Source organism: Nymphaea colorata, chromosome 1, assembly GCF_008831285.2.
Source record: "Nymphaea colorata isolate Beijing-Zhang1983 chromosome 1, ASM883128v2, whole genome shotgun sequence".
Taxonomy (NCBI): Eukaryota; Viridiplantae; Streptophyta; class Magnoliopsida; order Nymphaeales; family Nymphaeaceae; genus Nymphaea; species Nymphaea colorata.
Genome location: NC_045138.2, coordinates 10622096 through 10645424, shown reverse-complemented (window position 1 = coordinate 10645424; position 23329 = coordinate 10622096). Strand labels below are relative to the sequence as shown.

Genomic DNA, 23329 nt, shown 5'->3' with positions numbered 1-23329 from the left:
GGTGCTGTCCTCCTTTTAAAAGGAAGTGTGTATGTGTGTGTGTGTGTGTGTGTGTGTGTGAGAGAGAGAGAGAGAGAAAGAGAGAGAGAGAGAGATGCCATAAACTAAAAAAGAGAGGGAGAGCGAGAGGAGGGGAAATTAGGAGGGAAATAAAAGAAAGAGATGGAAAAGGAAAAAGGAAAGAGAAGGAGAGAGGAGAAAAAAGAGGAAAAGAAAAAAGAGAGGAAAAGAGGCAGGTGCAGCCCAGGCGCGTGTTAGAGCTGCACCCACACCCACATCATGCTGACGTGGGAGCAACACGCTAAATGAAGCATCTGTATGACTTGCACATATACATAGAATGTTGTACAACCACTGTCACAAATATCGTGATTTTTTTGAAAATCTTGCAAAATTTATGAGGAAAACAGGTAAAACAAGAAAAACAAGAAAATCTCATGATCTTTTAAAAATCTTGGCACAATGAAAATCTCGTGGCCTTTTTGCATTTTTTCACCATTTTTTTCTTAAGCTGATTTTGAAGGCATCATTGTGATTTTTTTTTTAATTTCCCAAGTTTTTCCCTACAAAAACAACTTTGCCAAACGATATCCGAGAAAACCTCAATGATATTTGCCTGATAACGATGTTTGCAACAACACATTATACCTATGTAATATCCCTGAAACTAGTTTCATGAGTGTATTGCACATTTTCACAATAGTTGTTTTACATTGACATTTATTATGCGAGTGGGTTTGCCGAATATGTTGTTCATTATGTGATGGCCCAAGACAAACCAAATGCTATGTGTAAGGATGTTAACAGTTTTTCTTCTCCCACCGTTTGTTTTTTTATGATTAATAAACCCAAGCAGAACTTCTGGGACCAAAAAATAAAAAAGACAAACACTTTAGAGAATCTATAAAAAAAAAATAAACTCTAGTTACAATCTTCAACAGGACATGTACCAGCTTAATGCCAAGATAACTGCCACAAATGAACATTTACTATGAAAGCACCACATCAGTAACAGAAAAAGGAAATATTCATATTCATTCACATAAGACGAAGATAGGACATGAAAAATAGGGTATAGTGGTGAAACTAATTATACTGTGGAGAGGCAGTTTGTCCTTTTGCAACAGGTTGTGCTTCAACTACTGTGCAAGTAACCCGCTGAGGAACTGATGCAGACATTGGCTTTCCATCATAAAATTGTAATGTGACTGTCATATTATCTGTTTGTCCAAACAAAATTCAGATTTTATCATTTCCTTCATCATAAAAGAAAAAAAATCCAAAGCATACAAATTCAGATAGTTCAAAAATATGAAGCCTATAGAATTAACACAAGTATGCAGGTAGCTTATGCAATCTCCTGCAGCAAGGAATTTCTATGGACTCTCAAGAAAACAGAGTCATACTTCACCTTCTACAACATGCCAGGCAGATCAAGACATGCAAAGTTGAAAAGGAAAGAGAGATGGTTATGTACATCTTACATGCTGCAGTTTAACAATTAATCGTCAAGCAATTTAGACGGTATTGCTCAAATAGATGAAGCCTTATGAAAGCTAAGAGGAAAGGCAACAATTTACCATAGACTCAGAGAATTTAAAATAGTTAAAAGATGCTCAAGAATAACAATCAGCATTTACACATCAATTGGACTTCCAACTTGTCTATATCTTGTCGTCTTATATTAGCCATCTTTGGCCTTCCATGTCTTTGGAAATCGACCCAAAAAAACAAAAGCACGAGCTTCTGAATTTATCTGAACCTTTTAATATTTTTTTGTGGTCCAGAACATCCATGAAATTTGCTGGTTTGCCTCTTTATGAAAATGAAAAAACCAAAGTGAACAAAATTGTACATCATGGTTCATGAACAATTAATCTTGGTTGCCTATGCCGACATGTAATCTTAGTTTAGAAATAACATATAATGACAGTACTATAGATGTTCTTTTGTAACTACTTTTATATTTGTCAATTTTTGCTTTACTATTTTGTTTTTCCAAGTTCTTTTAATTAAGTTATGCTTCTTTTTTAAAAAAATTAGCATGTGCTCAATCAAGTAGGGGCCAGATTGACGTACCTTGTTGCCCAGTCTGGTTTTAAAAGCTCTCAAGCACCCCTAATGAGTTTACATGTGAGCTTTCATGAACACACATTCTGTAATCAACTTTCTGTTTAATGTAAGTTGAATGCATTCCTTCTGCTCTCTGTTTAATTCTGCTGGTTTCACTATTTGCATTCTCTATTTTCTATGTTCTCTTTCATGCTTCTACTGCTCTGCAAACTTGTGAGCTGGGCAACAAATACACTTGCGGTAAAAGACTGAGCGATCTTCCACGACAACTGATGAAGATTAGGCCAGGTTAGCTACCTTATGAGAAGAAGCCAGCTTTTCCAATGCAAGCTTGCAGAAGGTTAGGCCTTCCAACCTTTATTAATAATGGGCTGTACAATAATCATAAAACTAAAATTAGCATCTGCTCACCAGCTACGAAGCCCACCTAAGTAAAGGACGTGCAATGCAGCAGAAAATACCATCACACAAAATGGGGACGACAGGATACACATTACAGCTCCTTACAATGACGAATGATTCTGTCCACAACATGGATAGACAGGAATTCATGAAGCACAGATAAGCAGTTGTCACCCACATCAGAGTCGGCACTAGATTAAGACGACTGTTGTCTTCACTAAACTCTCGTCTCAGGACATTCTTCCAGACCTCATTGTTGCCAATGACAGTTATATTCACACCAGTATAGTTAATCCTCCCAATACAAGCATCAATAGCCTTCAATTCTGGCAGCAGGTAGTCTTCGTCGTTATGGAATATAGTCACATGATCTTCATCTACTCCAGCATAGTTGATGACCGTACCAATCATATTGATGTTTCTCACTCTAATAGTTATCACATAGATGAGGATACCGTGATTAGGAATCATGGAGGCATTGGAAGTAAGAATCTCATGTCCAAGCCATATTTCGACTTCCTTTGTTTGTTTCTTCCACTCCACTGCCAAAATGGCTTCAGCACATGCTGTCTACACCAAGGAGGAGAAACTTGCGACCGTGAAGGATGCGTTCTTCCTTTTGGCAGTGTCCATGCAACATAGAAAGTCACTATCAGTGGAGTGGACATGGATTTTTCCTTCTAGTCTTCTAGTATTGATACACTGAGATCTGCAAAACGCAGTGAGCCATAGGAAACTAAGGACACTTGAGAACTCCCTATTATAAATGGAAGACTATTTAGAGATCCAAGGTGTCTAGCAAATTACCAAAAGTTCATTATCTTGCTGGATAGGGATGCAATAACCCAATGACAGCACAAGAATGCAGATAAAGAAAGGGGACAATGCAAAATAAAAACCTCTGATGACTTCAAGCACAAACCAGCAGTCACTTCTTGCCAAGAAATGCACAAAAGTAGCCCTATCATTTACTACCAAATAGCTAGCTCAAGCACACTAAAGACTTGCAAAATTGTGCAAGGAACTTCTAGAAGCTCACATTGGAGCTGCCTAATATGCCAGACTCGACAAGCTCTACTTATTTATTACGGGAAGATGGTCGTGGGCTCAAGATGAAGTGGAACTCAGCTATGCTAAAGAGTTGGAAAATATATAACATGACCATTGACCGCTTAGTGGACAGCCATAGTAAATCTTTTTCCTCTTAATCTAAGTACTTGAAGAAAGTAGACCACGATGTAAGAAGGATCATCAATGAGTTAACAATTGTGAACCATTGAGCCAGCACAAGCAAACAAGGGAAAGCAACCTCAAAAGCCTAACAATAACGATATAAAGGTAATCATCATGTGGTTATTTGATCTGCAAAGACGAAAAACGTGTCAAGCAACATCCCACATGACTAATAGAGGATGACAAATAGGTCAATATTGTGCAAGGTTAAACATAGGAAAGAAAGGTGTATAGTCTAGAATGGGTACTATTTACATCTGCAATACAGTCAAGAATTGCATGGTGGAAAATGGGATGGTCAACAAGGAGCTCAATAGCTACATATTATCGTCTATGAAGTCTTCAACAACTGTGATAGAGTCTTGATCAGGCACAACCTTGCCTCACCTAAAGAGAAAGAGAAATTAGCCTGAGGCCAAAGTGGAAGTAAAGAACCATCAAGATGGTGAACTCAAAGGCCAAGCCCGTCCGTTGAATTGAGACCCGAACTAGCAATACGATCTCCATCAATGATTTGAAGGCGATATGAGATGGAATTGCCATGAAGTCTCAACACCCTTCCAAGCTCAACAGCATAACTCTTTTGAATACCATAGGCTCACTTACAATGTAGGGCTACACTTTGGGAGGGAATGCTTCAACATTGCCAACCATGTGTTAGAATTTATAATGTAAGTATACATACATGTTTTTGTATCTACTATCATATATCTTAAACTCCTAGCAGTTTGATGTATGATTTGTATATATAAATCATTGTCACAAAAGACGTGGACGGGTATAATACGGCGATGAAAAAAACGGGTATAATACGGCGAAGCCGAAAATCTCGGGAATAAAACGGGAAAAAGAAGGCAAATTTTTAAAAAATAAGTAAATAATCCTGATAATTATATAAAAAGAAAGTAAATGAGAAATTAAAAGAAACATTGAAAAATGACTAGATAAGCAACACATTAAAATTAGATAATGAAATGACAAATACATAACTAACAAAAGTTTTTTGATGCATACGACAACAAGAAAAAAGAAAAATCGAACAGCACATGTATACTATAGTCTATAGACTCTATACGTTGTAAGAAAACGAAATGGAAACTTGGAAAGACTAAAGAGAACCTATCACCGCTCGAATGAAAAAGAGATGGAGATTGGAGACGAAGGAAGTTGAATCTCGAATGCCCTCCTCTTCAGCCGGATGAAAACGAGAAGAAGACAATCAGACGAAACCAGCCGAATCTCGAATGCCCTCCTCTTCAGCCGATTGAGAGGTGAGGTCGAGGAACGGACGAAGGAAGAAGTTCTCACCTCACTCGAAGAAGAAGACTAAGCCCTGCCCTGTTACGCCTCTGTGTCTCGAAGACTCGAACGTTCGAAGCCTCAAGGCCCTCAACAAGTTTTCGATTTCAAGTTAACCCTAAGCCCTCTTTTCTTATGTTAAAATACTTTTTTGCCACTAAAAGGTCGAACAAGTTTAAGAAAAAGCCAACGTCTTAAAAAATATTAGAAGCTATGCCATTTTACACTTGCACGTTAAAAGAAAATGCAAAAAATCGTTTTATGCGCGTTTTATACGCGTTTTTTAAATTTTGCCGTTTTTTTAAAAAAAAAACGCGTCTTTTTGCCTTTTTTTTCGTCTGGAACTTTTTTGACGTTAAATACGCATTTTTTTTAATATAACACCGTTTTTTGTGACAATGAATTATAAATATATGTGTGTATACATAGGACTTTTTGTAACTTTTTGTATTTATTTTTTCTTTATTTTTCATGCATTTTTCTAAACTTTTTTCTTTTCCTTTTTTTATTAGAAAGGAAGTAGCTGTTGGGAGTTCCCAACGGCTAGAAATCTAGCCGTAGGGAGCTCCAACAGCCACTTACTCTTCCTCTTTTCTTCCTCCTTTCTTCTTTACTTCCTCTATAAATAGGACACTTGGGACCCTTGTTATTTTAAGCGCTTTTTGGCCTCTCTTGTGTATTCTTCTTTTGAGTAATATATTTGGTATTTCTCCTCAAGTTTGAGGTTTGGTTTTGTATTATCTATTGAAGTTGTTGGGATCTTCAAGAGTGTATCTCTTGAAGCATTTTCATTCTCAAGTTTGGGCCTGATTTACATGGTATCAGAGCCTTGTTTTGGCTCTTTGTCTTGCTGTTTTTCAAGCTTGAAGATCCAGCTATTACTCTTTCCTTGGAGCTGTGAAGCACTCCAAGTGTTCGATGTATTGCCGGCTGTGATTTGACACAAAAGGGTGTTGTTTGTTTGCTGGCCTCTTTCGGTGATATTTGTGACGGGATAAAGCTTCCTTGAGGTGAAGATTGTCGCAGTTTTTGGCGCATCAAAAGCTTCTATTTTTGTGGTTGTTTTTCATCTTAGCACTACCTCAACATCTCCTCTACAAGGTACACATTATAGATGAAAGAAATTCTTTTACTCCTCTCCCTAAACTTACTTCATCAAACTATGTTTCTTGAGCAAAAACTATTGAACATTTCATTAGAAGTCAAAGCTTATGGGGACTCGTTGATGAGTCTAAAAGTGAACCTCAATTAGTCCTAACCAAAACCATAGATGGTAAAGCCCAAGAACTAGATGGAGTTGAAAAAGACAAGGTCATGAGTGAATACGAGAAAAAATGGGAAGAGTGGAAGATAGAACATCACAAGATTATCACTTGGATTATTGCTTGTGTTGATAATACAACTATGGGCCAAATAGCAAAACATAATTTTGCTCATGAAGCTTGGGAATTCCTCAAGAAAACCCACACTATGAAGGATGTGGCTTACATGTGCAATCTTCAAATGAAGATTGCAAGTCTCCAACAAATGGATAAGTCCATTAAAGAATACGTTGGAGAAATAGAGCAATTATGAGACGAACTTGCCCTATTTGAACCCAAATGGTATGATCCAAGAGACATTGGAGTAAGGGAAAAACAAATCCAAAGGGAAAAATCTTATAAATTCATTCTTGGTCTTAGACCGGAATACGGAGTCAATACTTCCTTGCTTCATAGACATAAGGTGTCATCTATGAATGAAGCCATAGCGGAGCTCAGAATAGACCCAATTTTTGCAAAGAAAGAGTGAAAGTGTTCTTGCTACTTCAAAACCCGGCGCTCATATGAGAACTTATAGACCTCCTCATTTTAACCGAAACTATGATGGCAACAAGAAGATTAGATGTTTCCATTGTCAAGAAGAATGACACACTAAACCTAGGTGTCCTAAATTGAGGAGATTTGATAAAAAGACAAGTGTGGCTGGGACAATGTATGAAGAAAGCAATCGATTTGACCTAAACAAGCTTGTAAGTACTCTTCAACCACTTTTCAAAAGAGGAGGGACTTCTCCAATTTTCGGAGCAACGGTGGCATCTACATCATCAAGTAAGTACTCTTGGATACTTGATTCTGGAGCTTCTTTTCATATGACCCCTTGTAGTTCATTACTTACCGAATGCACTAAGGAGGAATTGTGCCCTTTTGTTAAAACCGCCGATGGAACTCCTCTTGAAATCAAATGTGTTGGGAATATTGATCAAAATTTTAATTCAAAAGTTTTCAAAATACCAAAAGTTAGATTTATTCCCAAACTTAACTTAAATCTCTTGTCGGTTTCTCAAATAACAAATCATGGATGTGATATTGTCTTCTCACAAAATAAATTTTTGATACAGGACCATCTTTCCAAGAAGACGATTGAGGAAGGTTCTAGGAAAAATGATCTCTACTATGTTGATTATTTGGATCTTTCCAACCCAACTTGCAATTTAGTCAAGAAGAGTGACATTCAAATTTGGCATCGAAGACTTGGACATTCGAGTTTAGGAAAAATGTCTTGTATCCCTTTTTTGGAAGAGAAATGTAAAGAAATGATCTCATGTGATGATTGTATTAAAGCCAAAATTAAGGCTTTACCTTTTTGAATAGAAATTTTGTTGCACAAGCACCTTTTGAATTAGTGCATTCGGATGTATGGGGTCCCGCTCCTATTATGTCTAAAGGTGGTTTACTTTATTATGTCATTTTTGTGGATGATTACTCTCATTATGCTTGGGTTTACTTTCTTAAATGCAAATCGGAAGTCTTTATGAATTTCAAAAACTTTTACAACATGATCAAAACTTAATTTGATGCAAACCTTAAAATTTTTAGAAGTGATTCGAGAAGAGAATTCATTTCCAATGAATTTGAAGAATTCCTAAAGGAAAAGGGAGTTATACACCAAAAGTCTTGTCCCAAATCCTCCCAACAAAACAGAGTTGCCGAAAGAAAACATAGACATATTCTTGAAACAATAAGAGCTCTCCTTATATCAAAAAATGTTCCAAAAAATTTTTGGGCTGAAGCGATTCTAAAATCCATTTACTTGATTAATAGAATGCCCTCTAAAGTTTTAGAAAATAATTCACCTTTTCAAAAACTTTTTAATTTGGAGCCAATTTATAAAAGATTCAAAGTCTTTGGTTGCAAATGTTACATTCTAAATGACAAAAATGATAAACTTTCATCTAGGGCTATTCAATGTGTCTTTATTGGCTATTCCGAAACTCAAAAAAGATATAGATGCTATGATATTGAAAAAGATAAGGTCTATGTTTCAAGAAATGTGATATTTTTAGAAGAAGAAAATGGCTTTAATGAAAATAAACCCAAGCATGAAGATGACTATTCCTTTTTATGGATAAATGATGATGATTATGATAATGATGATGATGATGTTTTGCATTCTTCATATGATGATGCTCTAAATGAGGTTGATAGCACTTCTTTTAATAGACCACCACCAAGAGAAGTAAATAGTTTATAAGAGAAGGTCTCAACAAAACATCCAAGAGTCTCAACCTACTCTTAGGAGATCTCAAAGAGATATTCATCCACCTTAAAAATTTGTCTCCTACGAGTCTTTTTCTCCAAAACATAGAGTTTGCTTATTAGCTATTCACTCTCTTGATGAACCTTCATCCTATGTTGAAGCCAAAACTAACCCACATTGGGTTGAAGCCATGAACAATGAACTTAAAGCCCTTGAAGATAATAAAACTTGGGACATTGTGTCTCTTCCTATCGGGAAAAAGACAATAGGATGTAGGTGGGTTTACAAAGTCAAGACTAGAAGTGATGGATCAATTAAAAGGTATAAAACTAGACTTCTTCCCAAAGGATACGCCCAAGAATACGAGATTGATTACGAAGAAACTTTTGCCCTTGTTGCTCGTATGGCCTCTGTTAGAGCTCTTATTGTTGTTGCTTCTATTAAACAATGGTTCATATATCAATTGAATGTCAAAAATACAGCACAAATGAAGTTGCTTATAGTAGAAGAGGATACTTACTCTCACAAATGAAGTTTGCCAATAACATTATAAGCAGATCATGAATCACTGATGACAAGGTAGTGGACACTCCTGAAGCTTTAGGAGTAAAGATGAAGATTGATGATGGAGAAATTCTAGAAAATCTCACCCCCTTTCGTCAATTGGTGGGAGCTCTCACATATTTATCCATCACAAGGCCTGACATATCACATGTTGTACATGTTATAAGTCAGTTTCAACAAAGACCTACTTCTGTACACATGGGAGCTGCATTGAGTATTGTTCGATAAGTCAAACACACTATCACTAAGGGACTTTTTCTATCCTCCTCATCAAACTTGAATATGATTGCTTATACTGCTGCTGATTGGGGTGGAGATCCTAATAATAGGCATTCCACCACCGGTTTTTGTGTTTTTCTAGGTGGCTCTCTCATTTCATGGAGATGCAAAAAACAACATAAAGTCTCTTTATCTTCAACTGAAGCAGAGTATCGTGCCATGGCTACCACCACCATGGAGATTGTATGGTTGAAAAGCTTATTGAAGGACATTGGAATTGACCTCAATGAAGCCACCAAGCTCTGCTGCGACAACAAAAGTGTCATCTACATTGCTAGCAATCATACTTTCCATGAAAGGACAAAACATATTGAAATGGATTGTCACTATGTGAGAGAGGAATATCTTAGCCGAACAATTGATCTATCTTTTGTCCCTTCTGAATATCAACTTTCCCTTCTAAATATCAACTTGGAGATTTCTTCACCAAAGCACTTGCTTCCACAAGATTCCAGTTTCTTCTTGGCAAGCTTTCGGCGATTACACCGTAAGTTTGATGGGGGGTGTTAGAATTTATAATGTAAGTATACATACATGTTTTTGTATCTACTATCATATATCTTAAACTCCTAGCAGTTTGATGTATGATTTGTATATATAAATATATGTGTGTATACATAGGACTTTTTGTAACTTTTTGTATTTATTTTTTCTTTATTTTTCATGCCTTTTCTAAACTTTTTTCTTTTCCTTTTTTTATTAGAAAGGAAGTAGCTGTTGGGAGTTCCCAACGGCTAGAAATCTAGCCGTTGGGAGCTCCAACAGCCACTTCCTCTTCCTCTTTTCTTCCTTCTTTCTTCTTTACTTCCTCTATAAATAGGACACTTGGGACCCTTGTTATTTTAAGGGCTTTTTGGCCTCTTGTGTATTCTTCTTTTGAGATTAATATATTTGGTATTTCTCCTCAAGTTTGAGGTTTCGTTTTGTATTATCTATTGAAGTTGTTGGGATCTTCAAGAGTGTATCTCTTGAAGCATTTGCATTCTCAAGTTTGGGCCTGATTTACACCATGCAACTGAAAAAGATGTGAAGTAGGGAGAGCAAACACTCCTCATAGGCATTGGAGAAAAAAGAAGGTACAGTACATGTCTTACCTCTTGTTCTTGACCCATTTCTAAAAGAGCTTGTAGAAATGATGCCCCTAGAACTACCTAAATGCCTAGTACCCAGGCATGAGGTTTGTTGAAATAAGAATGTTTGTTTCTAGGTGGTTCTTTGTAATATTAAAGAGTTATAAGATCTCTTTAATATTTCCTTTATTTTAGATTGATCTAATATGTAAATCTTCTTTCTACCCTATTCGCTTTATAATAGAGATTAGGGTTAGTGAATAGAATGTGTTCTTTTCTTCTCAACTCTCACGTCTTCAGCCCTCTCTCTCTCTCTCCACGTTTCAAGGCTGCAACATGGTATCAGAGCGGGACGTGACTGGCGACGCGACTTGAACAGCCGGCGATAGGCTGCAGACGTCCGTGAATCTGGCGACGTGACGTGAACAGCTGGCGGCCCTCCTTCTCCTTCTTAGGCTATCTCTTCCACCGTCTTGTTCTCCTTCCTCTTCTTCTGTCTCTTCCTTCTTCTCTTCTCATCTGTTCTAGTTGACTGATTTCCAGCAACGGAACTAGGTGGAGGAGTCTATTCACGCTAGGAGGTATGCGTGAATAGACTCCAGTCGTGGAGACTCTTATGGTTTGATGTGGTCTATGATCAAGGCAGCCAAGTGGAGGACTGCTCTTTATGATTTTTTGTGGCAGTTTACGTTGAATACATTTATCTGTTGTCGTTATCCATGATGTGTGAAAATTAATGTGTGGTACAGCTGCGTTAGATACATAAATAGACAAGTTGTTGGTTGGAGCAGATTATTGTGGGCTTGCTGTTAGCAGTTTTTTTTAGATTGCTGTTCTTTTTGGTCGTGGGTTGCTGTCAACAGTTGGACAGCGGTTTGCTTGCTCTTGTGCATCTAACGTGGCTGTGTGGGAAGTTTGGTCTTGCTGATTAATCTCTTTTTCAATATATATATATATATATATATATATATTCTCTTGCCTGTGGTAGTTGATCTCTTGTGGATAGATTTGCAATGGCTGAAAATCTCAGGACTGATTTTTCTCATGAGGTTAAAAGTGGAGGAAATCCATTCTCTTATGGTTCTACGGTAAAGTTAGATGGATCTAACTATGAGATTTGGTCTTGTGTGTTTATGATGTCAATGATTGGACATCAGAAGGAGCATGTTATAGAAGAAAATGAGTCTGTCGAAAAGAGTGGAAAATATGGTTCATGGAAGGGAGATAATAATATTGTCATGTCGTGGATCATGAATAGTGTGCAACCACAAATCGCATCAACTATTGCATACTATACCTCGGCCAAACAAATGTGGGATTTCTTGGAACAAACTTACTCAAATGACAAGAATGTTAGCAAGATAATGCCGGTGGAGGAGGAATTACTTAATTTGCAACAGGGTGATCAAAGTCTTGCTCAGTACTTCGCTTCCCTCAAGTCCATCTATGAACGACTTAAAGCATTACGTCCCCCATGTCCAACATGTCATAAAACTCATGGTGAACAGTCTATGGTTGCGAAGTTTTTACAGGGTCTCTCCCCTGCCTATGCTGTAGCAAAGGCTCAGATGTTGACTGGAGCAGAAATCTCTGACCTAGCCGAAGCCTACAACAGACTCAGTCGTTTTGCTGTGACCCTTTCTCAGCCCTCTAGTGACTTACAGGCTTCTGCCTTGGTAGCCTCAGGAGGTCGTGGACGTGGTTCATTCAGGGGGAGAGGCATTGGTCGTGGGTCAGGAGGAGGTAGGGGAGATTTCAGTGCACCTATTGTGGTAAAATAGGACATTTAGAAGACAGATGTTGGGATAAACATGGTCGTCCTTCCGTTGCATCCCTAGGAAGAAATGTTGCATCTAAGCAGGGCAAGAATTCTTTACCGTCTCCAATGGGTCTGTTCAGGCAGCTTCATCAGTTGTAGATGGGTCTTTATCTCCTTCTCAACCTGAGACAGTGACAGTGAGTATCAACAAGTCTGAGTATGAGGACTTCTTAGCACTCAGATCTTCCCAGCCGTCGGCCTCTACAGTCATGATAGACAGTGCTATGTCTGTTGATAGTGTCCCACATGATACAGGTACTACTTGGATTCAATGTTGTACGTATCGTACGATACGTATCGTCTCGTTTGAAAAAAACGGTACGATACACCCCCCGTATCGTAAAAAGGGGGTGTATCGGCCCTGTATCGCACGTATCGTACGATACAGGGCCTGTATCGTACGATAAGGGGCGATACACCCCGTATCGTACGATACGGGGCGATACACCCCGTATCGTACGATACGGCCTAAAAACGAAAAAGGGGGCCGAGACCTACTTATTCGGCTTCTTTTTCAAATTTTTCTTTCGTTCTTCATTTCTAACGCTTGGATAGTGCCGTGAGGGAGGGCGATCGTTCATTTTCACCGTGAAAAACTTGATTTTCATCGTCAAATCGAAGATTAAGTGGTCGATTTGTGCGTGGGTGCTTGATTTTCGTGGGAAGGAAAGGGGTTTTCTTCATTTCAGACATTTCTTCTTCGTAAGGTATGAAATCTCATGTTCTTACCATGCATTCTTAATTTTGTACCGTATAATAGTAGATTGGAAGACTTTGAGTGTTTTTCATTAAGTTTACTTTTTTTGAAGATATGGATCCTACATGGCAATGGTGCGAAAGGGTGAAGGAGAATAACCATTTGAAACTCAAATGTGGCTTCTGTGGGAAAACACTTTCAGGAGGGATTATTAGAATGAAACACCATTTGGCAGGGACCTCCAAAGATGCGTCTCCTTGTGTTGGAGGACCAAACAAACCTTTGCCTCCATTTGTGCGTCAACAATGTTTAGATATGTTTCATGCTTTACGTCAAAAGAGAATACAAAAAGAAATTGAAGATGCAGATGTAGGCTATAATGTGCCTTTGGAAGATGAAGAAGAAGAGGAGGAAGCTTATGAATGTGATGATGAAGACGATAGCAGTCTAAGAACAGATTTGGAGACCTCAAGAGGTAGAGATCGTAGAGGAAAAGGGATTATGTATGAAGGAGGTCGACCTGGCATAACGGGAAGGAAGAGGAGAGGCACAACAGATGTTAGGGCCAGGCGTGGTATGCGACCACCTAGTGGTAGAGTTCCTACTGGTAGGTCTAGTGTTGGCTCTATTAAGAGTTTTTTCCCTTCATATACCAGCCCAGGTGGTCAACCGCATATTCGTGCTGCTATGACATCTAAAGATATGCTATATCATGCACAAAAGCAGGTAGGGAAATGGTTTTATGATGCATGTATTCCATTTAATGCAGCTAATTCTTTTCAATTCCAAGCCATGGCAGATGCAATTGCTTCTATAGGCCCCGGATTCAAAATGCCATCATATCATCAGTTGAGGGGCAAAATTCTTTAGGATACAGTCAAAGAAGTGTCTGAGCATTGCGATGAGTTGAAATTATGTTGGAAGGAAACAAGTTGCTCCATTATGTCAGATGGTTGGACTGATACAAGGTCAAGAACACTTGTAAATTTTCTTGTTTATTGCCCTAAAGGTACAATGTTCTTGAAATCTCTTGACTTGTCTGATGTTCCTAGGACTGCTGAGATTTTATTCAATGTATTTGATAATGTCGTACAAGAAGTTAGACCTGCAAACATTGTACAGTTTATTACAGATAATGCTGCAAATTATAGAGTTGTAGGAGATTTGTTATTTCAAAAGTATAGAATATTTTATTGGAGTCCATGTGCCACTCATTGTGTTAATTTAATGCTTCAAGATCTTAATGAGATGCATGATATGAAATCAGACATTGACCAATGTCAAGAAGTAACAAAATTTATCTATAATCATGCATATGTATTGAGTTTGATGAGAAAATTTACAAAAGGAGTTGAATTAATACGACCTGCACAAACTAGATTTGCCTCAAATGTATTGACTGTGCAGAGTGTGGTGAAACAAAGAACTCCTTTGAGACAGATGTTTGCTAGTGAAGAATGAGCTGCATATCCACATACTCATAAAAGAAATGCTTCTTTAGTTGTGGATATTATATTCAATAACGTATTTTGGGAATCATGTGTGAAGCTATTGAAGGTTTGTGTTCCATTAGTTAAGGTTCTCAGGTTGGCTGACAGCGAGGACAGACCTTCCATAGGGTACTTATATGAGGCTATGGACAAAACAAAAGAGGCAATTCGAGACAACTTAAAGGAAAAGAAAAAGTTATATATGCTCATATGGAAGATTATAGATAAAAGGTGGACTGGACAGCTTCATCAACCTCTTCATGCAGCAGCTTATTATCTAAATCCTGCAATTAGATTTTCTCCAACATTTAAGAAGGACAGAGAAGTCATGCATGGTTTGTTAGATTGTATTAATGTGTTAGTGGAAGATTCTACAGAACAAGATGTTGTGCACAATGAGTTGGATCTATATGATAGTTGTTTTCGGAACATGGGACTACCTGCCGCCGTTCGAGCCAGGACAACGATGCGTCCAGGTAAATACATAGAAATTTTTAATTTACTTTGCATTTGTTACATTTGATTCTTTTAAAACTTTCACATTGATTTGTTATATTTTTGTTTAGATTTGTGGTGGAATAGGTATGGGTTTGATTGTCCAAACCTAGCACGTTTTGCAATCAAAGTCCTCAGCCAGACATGCAGTGCTAGTGGATGCGAAAGGAACTGGAGTGTGTTCCAACATATCCATAGCAAAAAAAGGAATAGGCTCGAACATAAAAGGTTGAATGACCTTGTCTTTGTTCGATATAATATGAGGTTGAAACAAAGGTAATATAGGCATATAGCTTAATTAATGTTTACACTTTACATTTTTTGTACAATATATTTATATGAAATTATATACTAACAAATTTTCTCTTATTTAATGTAGAAAATTAGAAAATCATTAGCAAGGAAGCACACATCTCAGTTCGATCCTATCAGCTTGGAAAAATTTGACGATCTAGAGCCATGGATTGAAGAAGAACCAGCTACGATATTTGATGATGAAGATTTTGAATGCTTCAACCTTGAAGCTGAAGCAACAGAAGGCTTTGTTGATGAAGGAGAGTCTGCTACTGCTGGTGCTGGTGCTGAATATGTTGGTGAAGATCTTCCAATTCTTGACGATGAAGAAGAAGAAGAAGATGAAGATGAAGATGATGAAGATTATGAATGATGAATCATGAATGAGAGTCAAGTCAAGAGTGCTTTCATTTTATATGTATCAAAAACTTAAGAGTTATGAATCTATGGTTGTTGAACACTTGATTGAATGTTTTATGACTTTATCACTTTATGGCTTATGGCCTTATGCTTTGTTGAATGATATTGTATTATTGTTATGAATTTTGATGTTTATGAATGATGAACGCGTAAGTTTATAGCAATAATAAGTCTATCATTATCTCAAACATGTTTTCTATGAACAATTTATTATTTTTAATTTTTTCTGATTTTTTTATGAATTTTCCGAATTTTTTAAAAAATTTTCTGATTTATTAATAATTTTAAAAAAAAATTTACGATACGGTTACGATACGTTACGATACGGCGTATCTTAAAGCCCGACTGATACGGCTTACGATACGCGTTTTACAACATTGCTTGGATTATTGATTCCGGAGCATCGAGACACTTTTGTAGTAAACCTTCTATGATTATTGTGCTACACATGTTGCCTCAGGCACGTCATGTGAAACTTACAGATGGTAGATGGTCACTTATTCTGGGTTATGTTGATATCAAGATTTCTTAGTCTATGACTATTCCTAATGTGTTATATGCTCCTAAGTTCCCAACAAATTTGTTATCAGTTGGACAATTGATTAATGACTTACACTGTCGTGTTACATTTGACTATGGTTTATGTTCATTTTAGGACTTGCAAACTGGGAAGATGATTGGTGGAGGCTATGAGAAAGGAGGCATCTACTTCCTGTCGGATCCAGTGGGTATTGCAGCATCATCGATCACCTCACCGTCCTCCTCTTTCCAATGGCATCTCAGACTTGGTCATCCATCTGTTTCCAAGCTCCGTCACCTTCTTCCTCAGCTTTCAATACCAGAGTCGTTCCAGTGTGAAGCCTGTCAACTTGGCAAACACACCCGTAGCAGTTATTCATCGAGTCTTTGTCCGTCCAGTTGTGGACTATTTGATCTTCTTCATGTTGATGTGTGGGGTCCTAGCAGAGTTACTAGTAGGTCAAGATTTTGGTATTTTCTTGTCATTGTTGATGATTATTCTCGAGTCACTTGGGTCTTCCTTTTGAAGGAAAGGTCTGAAGTAGTATGTATTCTCAAAAATCTTATTATTGAAATAAAGACTCAGTTTGGTATTCTTGTTAAAAACATTCGCACTGATAACGCCCTTGAGTTCAAAGCCTCAACCTTAATTAAGTTTTATTCCGATAATGGCATTTCTCCTCAGTTTACTTGTCCTCATACCTCCCAACAAAATGGAGTAGCTGAACGTAAACATCGCCAACTCTTAAATGTCGCTTGTTCCCTAATGCTTCATACCAAGTTACCTGCATCTTTTTGGGGAGATGCCATCCTCACGGCTTGTTACTTAACCAACCGTTTACCCTCATCCTCCATTGACAACAAGGTTTCCATTAAACTTGTGCATCCACAACGACCCTTATTTTCAGTGGCTCCCAAAGTATTTGGTTGCACATGCTTCGTTCACATGCTTGGACCCACACGTGATAAATTGGGAGCCCAAACCATTAAGTGTATCTTTATAGGCTACTCCAGAAACCATAAGTGCTACAAATGCTTTGATCCCTTAACTCAAAAGGAGTATATCAGTGCAGATGTCACATTCTTTGAGTCTCAACCTTATTATAGCTCCTCTTCCATCCTTCCTGAGATGCCACCATCACCAGACCCACTACCTATTCCTCCTATTCCTTTGGAGTCGTTCCCGTTTGAATCTCCTTCTATTGTAGTGTCCAAGTTTCGTGATCCTTCGCTGGTCTACACACGTCGACAGGACCCTTCTCATAATCCTTCGGCAACCGTTTCTCAGGAGGTAAGTATATCTGAAGTGCATAGCCCTAGTCATTCTGATCCCTGTCAAGACTTACCTATTGCTCTTCGCAAAGGCAGGCGACAATGTACTTTACATCCTATATCTCATTTTGTATCTACTGATGGTGTTGGTAAAAATATGCAATAGTTCATTCAAGCTCTGGCTGCTTATACAGTTCCTACGTGTCACCAGCAGGCTTTATTAGACACCCAATGGAGACGGGCTATACAAGATGAGATGGATGCCTTAGTGCAGAGAGGCACTTGGGAACTTGTTGATCCTCCTCCTCGTTGTGATATTGTTGGCTCAAAGTGGGTATTCACAATGAAATATAATTCTGATGGTTCTATGGAACGATACAAAGCTCGGTTGGTTGCTAAGGGCTACACGTAGACCTACGGTGTGGATTTCTTTGAGACCTTCTCTTCAGTTGCTCGGTTGGGAACCATTTGTCTTATCATTTTTGTGGCTGTCCACCATGACTGGCACATGTATCAACTGGATGTCAAAAGCGCCTTTTTGTACGGTGATCTCGATGAGACTGTCTATATGCAACAACCACCAGGATTTGAACGACAGGGGGAGTGTGGCAAAGTGTGCAAGCTGAAGAAAGTTATTTATGGACTCAAGCAGAGTCCTCGTGCATGGTTTCACAAGTTTTCCGAGGTAGTCTCAAAGTGTGGCTTTGTGAGATCTCCTCTTGATCATTCTCTGTTTATCAAGAAAACTTTCAGAGGTATAACCGTTCTCGTGGTTTATGTTGATCATATTATCCTAACAGGTGACTCTGATCAAGAAATTTCTGATGCAAAACTGTTTATTCAAAAACACTTTGTGACAAAAGATCTTGGTCCACTTCGATACTTCTTGGGAATAGAAGTTGCTCGCAATAGGGAGGGTGTTGTTCTCTCTCAACGGACGTATGTTCTTGATTTATTGCAGGACACAGGAATGCTAGGAGCTAAACCGGCTAATTTGCCTATGAATCCACGTATACACCTTCATGATGACCAAACAGAATTAGTGGATTCTCGATCTTATAGATCCTTTATTGGAAAACTACTCTATGTTACTATGACAAGACCAGACATTAGTTTTGCAGTGGGGAAGCTAAGTCAATTTATGGAAAAACCAAGGAAAGTTCATTGGGATGCTGCTTTGATGGTGGTTAAATATCTGAAATCGTCTCCTGGCAAAAGCCTTTTGTTCACAAAAGGCAAGACTCTGGAAGTGAAAGCCTATAGTGATGAATCGAGGACAGAAAATCTACCACAGGATTTTGTGTATTTGTGGGAGGCAACCTCATATCATGGAGAAGTAAAAAACAAGGCGTGGTGTCAAGATCTAGTGCAGAATCTGAATACAGAGCTATGGCTCAAACTGCAACAGAAATGACTTGGGCTAGATCTGTGCTATCTAGCCTAAGTGTGCCGATTCCACTTCCCATGAAGATGTATTGTGACAATCGTGCAGCCACATACATTGCTAATAATCCAGTTTTCCATGAAAAAACTAAACATATTGAGGTTGACTGTCATTACATTCGGGATCTCGTTCAAGGAGGAACCATTGCCACTATTCATGTCCCTTCAGAAGACCAAGCTGCAGATATCTTCACCAAAGCTCTCCCTATTGGTGATTTCTCTAAACGTTGTGACAAGCTGAGCATGTTTAATATGTATGCTTCAGCTTGAGGGGGAGTGTTGAAATAAGAATGTTTATGTTTCTAGGTGGTTCTTTGTAATATTAAAGAGTTATAAGATCTCTTTAATATTTCCTTTATTTTAGATTGATGTAATATGTAAATCTTCTTTCTACCCTAATCTCTTTATAATAGAGATTAGGGTTACTGAATAGAATGTGTTCTTTTCTTCTCAACTCTCACGTCTTCAGCCCTCTCTCTCTCTCTCCACGTTTCAAGGCTGCAACAAGGTTGACCATCAAATTGAGTTGACCATAAGGGCTAAGCCCCTTGCGTGGTTCTCCTTTGTAGGATGGGACCAGTCTAGGTAAAGAAGTTGTATTAACAGTTGGATGAGATGCTAAAGGCAAGAACTATCTGACCATCTAAAGCAGTATTGGGAGCACTGATGTTCTTCTTGATAAAACATAACAGGTCCAAAAGATTGTAATATAGACTCCATGCCCTCAACAAAATTACAGTGAAAAACAGGAATCTATGTTGTTAATAAACAATTGGAGAATGACCAACTTTTCTCAAAATTGAATTTGTTTTCGTGATGGTTATAAATGTGAATTATAGAGATTAGATGAGTTGAAGACATATGGCATCTATGAATTCCTAGTAGTGCCGTATTCATCAATGCTCCTCCACAATGTTCTCAGCCCTTGTGAATAAGGCATTCTACCCTTGGACAATTTTGTGATAATCTATCTAGATGATATAGCCGTTTTCAGCAGTATATATGGAAGATGACATCAAATACTTGTGGACAGTGTTTCGAGTGTTGAAGGAAAGTAGCCTTTATGTGAAGAGAAGGAACAAAGTCTATTGAACAAGAGATCAATTTTCTTGACCATGTTGCTAGGCATAGCCAACTGTTTTTAGATTGAGAGAAGATAAAGGTCATCAAAGAGTGACATTTGATAGTAAAGGTTCCTGAGCTACAGGCATTCCTTCGCCTAGATAACTGCTACAGTGATTCATTACAGACTACTAACTGATTATAGCTTCACTTGTAGATATACTAATGAAGAACAAAGTTTAGGAATGATTAGAGGACCCTCAAGATGACTTTGATAGGGTGTTGTGCCTTGATGCAGGAACCAGGTATTGCAACTGCTAGATTACTTAAAAACAATTTGAGGTGCATAATTATGTCCCAGCCTTTGTCATGGACAAAATGCTGATGTAGGAGGGGCACCCTTTATTGCCTACAAGAGCCAAAAGCTAAAAGATATAGAACTAAAGGGCAGTGTCAACAACACAACACCTGATTTTGCTACACAAGGCGAGGAAGCTTAAGTGCTAGTGCACCATCAGTACCGCACACAACTCGGTCAACACTAGTTGGCTACTGCTGACCACAGTCAACGGTTTATCTCTGTGGCAAGGGTGCACCTTGAGTCTAAAAAGAGGATAAACATCTACATCATCTGCCAGCCTTCTGTTGTTATTCTACTTATGGAGACTGACACCAGCAACATGTGACGTGAGCAGCGGCAGCGATCAAAGCAGTAATGCAGCACCTATGCGTAGAAACCTTCTCATCTCCACTGTCACAAAACTCTTTCCCTTTCTATCTCTCTCTCCTTTCATGAAAAAGATATAGCTTACCATCTCTCTCTCTCTCTCTATCTATCTTCTCACAAGAGATTACCTCTGTAGTCGTCCTTCCAGAAGGACGGCACAGGTTGTCCTTGATCGGAGAGAGATGGTTGTGTGTCTTCCTCTCATTTCAATTTCGCTAAAATTAAGTCATCCTTATGTCTCCTCATTTCAACCTTTTTTTTTTCTAGAACAGGTCGTCCTTGATGAAAAAGGAGATTGCATGTGTTGTCCTCTCATTTCAATTTTTTTTAAAAAAGGTCAAAACCCTTAAGAAAATGGTTGACACCCTTTTAACATTTAGGACTAAAATAACCTCAATTACAATTTTGTTTATAATAGTAAAATTCAAATAATCAATGAAAAATAAGAGGAATAAAGCTATCCAATAATTAGATTTTTGTTGCACCTGCACCTTTTTTAAAAAAAAAATTTACCGCACATGCACTTGCACCTATGTGACTTAGAAAGGAGGAGGAACTGATGCATTGAGCCTTGAAGTTCAATGTCATAGCATGACGTAAAGATGTGACTGAGACAACAGCAACTATGTGGACTTAAGGAGCAAGCTTCCGGTAAAAGCACTTTCATTTTGCATGAAAGAAGAGAGATAGACAATGCTTGCCATAAAGGAATACTTCCCCTTGTTAATTAAATCATTTGAATCCTCGATTATACGAAACGGCTGCCAGTTTTGTAAGCTGTGGTTGGAGAAAGCACATGACCTCATGGATTGTTGAGAGAAGAGTCGTCAAACTGGATTCTTTTGGTGCAGATCCAGTCCCTAGCTAGACTACGTGTTACGATTTTGTTGGATTGGCCATTCTACTACTTTCCCAAGACTTTAAAGTCTTAAGAAGATGCAAGTCTCTTCCATCTCGAATTTCAAAGTGAGAGTGGCAAGAAGTGCACATCCAAAGAATTCATTGATCCTCTAACAAAACAAAATCTTCCTGCCATGGTTTCACACTTCTAGGCCATGATGAATGTGTGTGCTCCAAGTTGTTAGCCTCCACCTTCTAACTTCCACCTGCTACAAGAAAACACTCACCCACACGCACTACCCTAACCCAGTTAGAGCGACCCTCACCAGAGGAAAATCCCTATTTCATCGATAACCCTAATGACCCCCACAATTCCCTTATTCATAGTGATCTTTTGGATCAGTCCAGTAGACCCGATACAGACCTGATTCTTGATCCGAACCCTAAACTGTAACATTACTCCCTCCTTTGAGAAACACCTTGTCCTCAAGGTGTGAGAGTTTGATATGGAACCATTGTCAAGTGAGGGTAGTCCTTCCCGCCAATGTTGTGCAGCATTCTGTGATGTCCATGTGATCAGTGTGCCCCAATGTGAAGATTACAACTCCATTACCAACTTAATTGATCTCAGCTTCTGAAGGAAAGAACCTTCACTTGCATTTGCCAAGCTGTCAACAACATCAACAAGAACTCGATTAAGAGCTGCATTTGATATGCAGGGCTCCTTGTGATCTCTGCTAGTAACTATGCAGTAGGGAATAAGTAGCGATGAATCCAGGCTGCACCACTTCCAGTGAATCAAAACAACTTACTGACTGCGAGCTAGCATTCCTACTGCAATAAGCTCATTGACACAGTCAAGAAACTTGTTCTTTAAATAATCCAATATGATTCTCGTTTCTGACTCTCCCACTATAGGATTGCTATTCATCTTTAATATATGAACGTCTCTAGGATGAAACGTAACGCCTCCAGAGCATCAGCCAAGGCTTCATGTGCAGCTAACTGAACTTCTGCTTCAGCCTCCGTTATAGGGGCAGAAATGTAATTACATTCCAAGTGTAACTCCACCAAAACTCAATTGCTGAAGTAACCAGCCTATCCTCTGAATGAACATATAACTTCAATAGGGAAGTGATAGCTCTTGGAGATGCAACCGCTTGTAGCAGAGAATTAGCTGAAAGGGTGGGCAATCTCCATTGACTAGGCCCCTCAAGCCTTCCCAATACAGAACCGGTTGTGTGGCATAAAGTGGGCAAATGAACCTTGTTTTTAAACAAGCGGTCTTGGAAGGATGATGCACCTTTCTTGGGTTTGAAATTCAGGTGCGTAGAAGGAGACCCCAAGCATCTTGCTCAGGGATTCCACTACAATGGGTTGATTTGGCTGCCACCCATTCATTGGTTTCAATTCTGAGCTGAGCCCCTCAATCCACGATGCGACTCCTTTCACTATGACGTGACCAGCTGTTGTCTTCACCTTGTTAGCAAAAACCAGAAGAGCCACGTATAGGCTGGAATTATTTCCAATTCAAACACAGTGATGGTGAATTAGCAAATGCCTTTTTAGGATTGGGCATACTTACAGCAATTAGCCTCACGTAAGTTCGTAACAGATATTTGGCATCAGCATGGGAGTAGCTCGAACATTCTCTAGACCATGATTAGCTTGCATCGCAGCATGTATCACCCTCGACGTGTTCTTGTAGTGGTCAGTATGCAGAATTCCTTCATACTTCATACAACTTCTTGATTCAAGGGAAATTCCAGACTCCATCACTTGCCTTAGAATTTGGGTTCGTGCATTAAAATG

At 38.6% G+C, this 23329-nt stretch overlaps 2 protein-coding genes across 8 annotated transcripts in view; one reads left to right on the top strand and one right to left on the bottom strand.

Annotated features, from left to right (window-relative positions):
• The window catches only part of LOC116253146 (uncharacterized), a 40346-nt gene that overhangs the window by 4277 nt on the left and 12740 nt on the right, over window positions 1-23329 (bottom strand). For 2 of the 7 annotated variants that reach the window (XM_050079098.1, XM_031627943.2), the window contains one exon: window positions 1097-1220. In XM_050079098.1, the coding sequence (XP_049935055.1) occupies window positions 1097-1220 (124 nt within the window). Of the gene's footprint in view, window positions 1-1090; window positions 1221-2079; window positions 2445-2478; window positions 3092-23329 lie in introns of those variants that run through there. The other 5 variants (XR_007574075.1, XR_007574077.1, XR_007574074.1 and 2 more) reach the window with 5 other exon arrangements.
• LOC126410297 (uncharacterized) lies at window positions 14446-15233 on the top strand. Its single transcript, XM_050079102.1, has 2 exons — window positions 14446-14921; window positions 15012-15233. Exons 1-2 carry the CDS (start codon window positions 14591-14593, stop codon window positions 15218-15220), a joined length of 540 nt encoding a protein of 179 aa, XP_049935059.1. The 5' UTR covers window positions 14446-14590; the 3' UTR covers window positions 15221-15233.

Excerpts from the sequence above, each read along its gene's own strand:
- LOC126410297 (XM_050079102.1), top strand. The coding sequence starts at position 14,591 with ATGGACAAAACAAAAGAGGCAATTCGAGACAACTTAAAGGAAAAGAAA. Across the intron at positions 14,922-15,011 it reads CAGGACAACGATGCGTCCAG|ATTTGTGGTGGAATAGGTAT; the intron begins GTAAATACATAG and ends ATTTTTGTTTAG.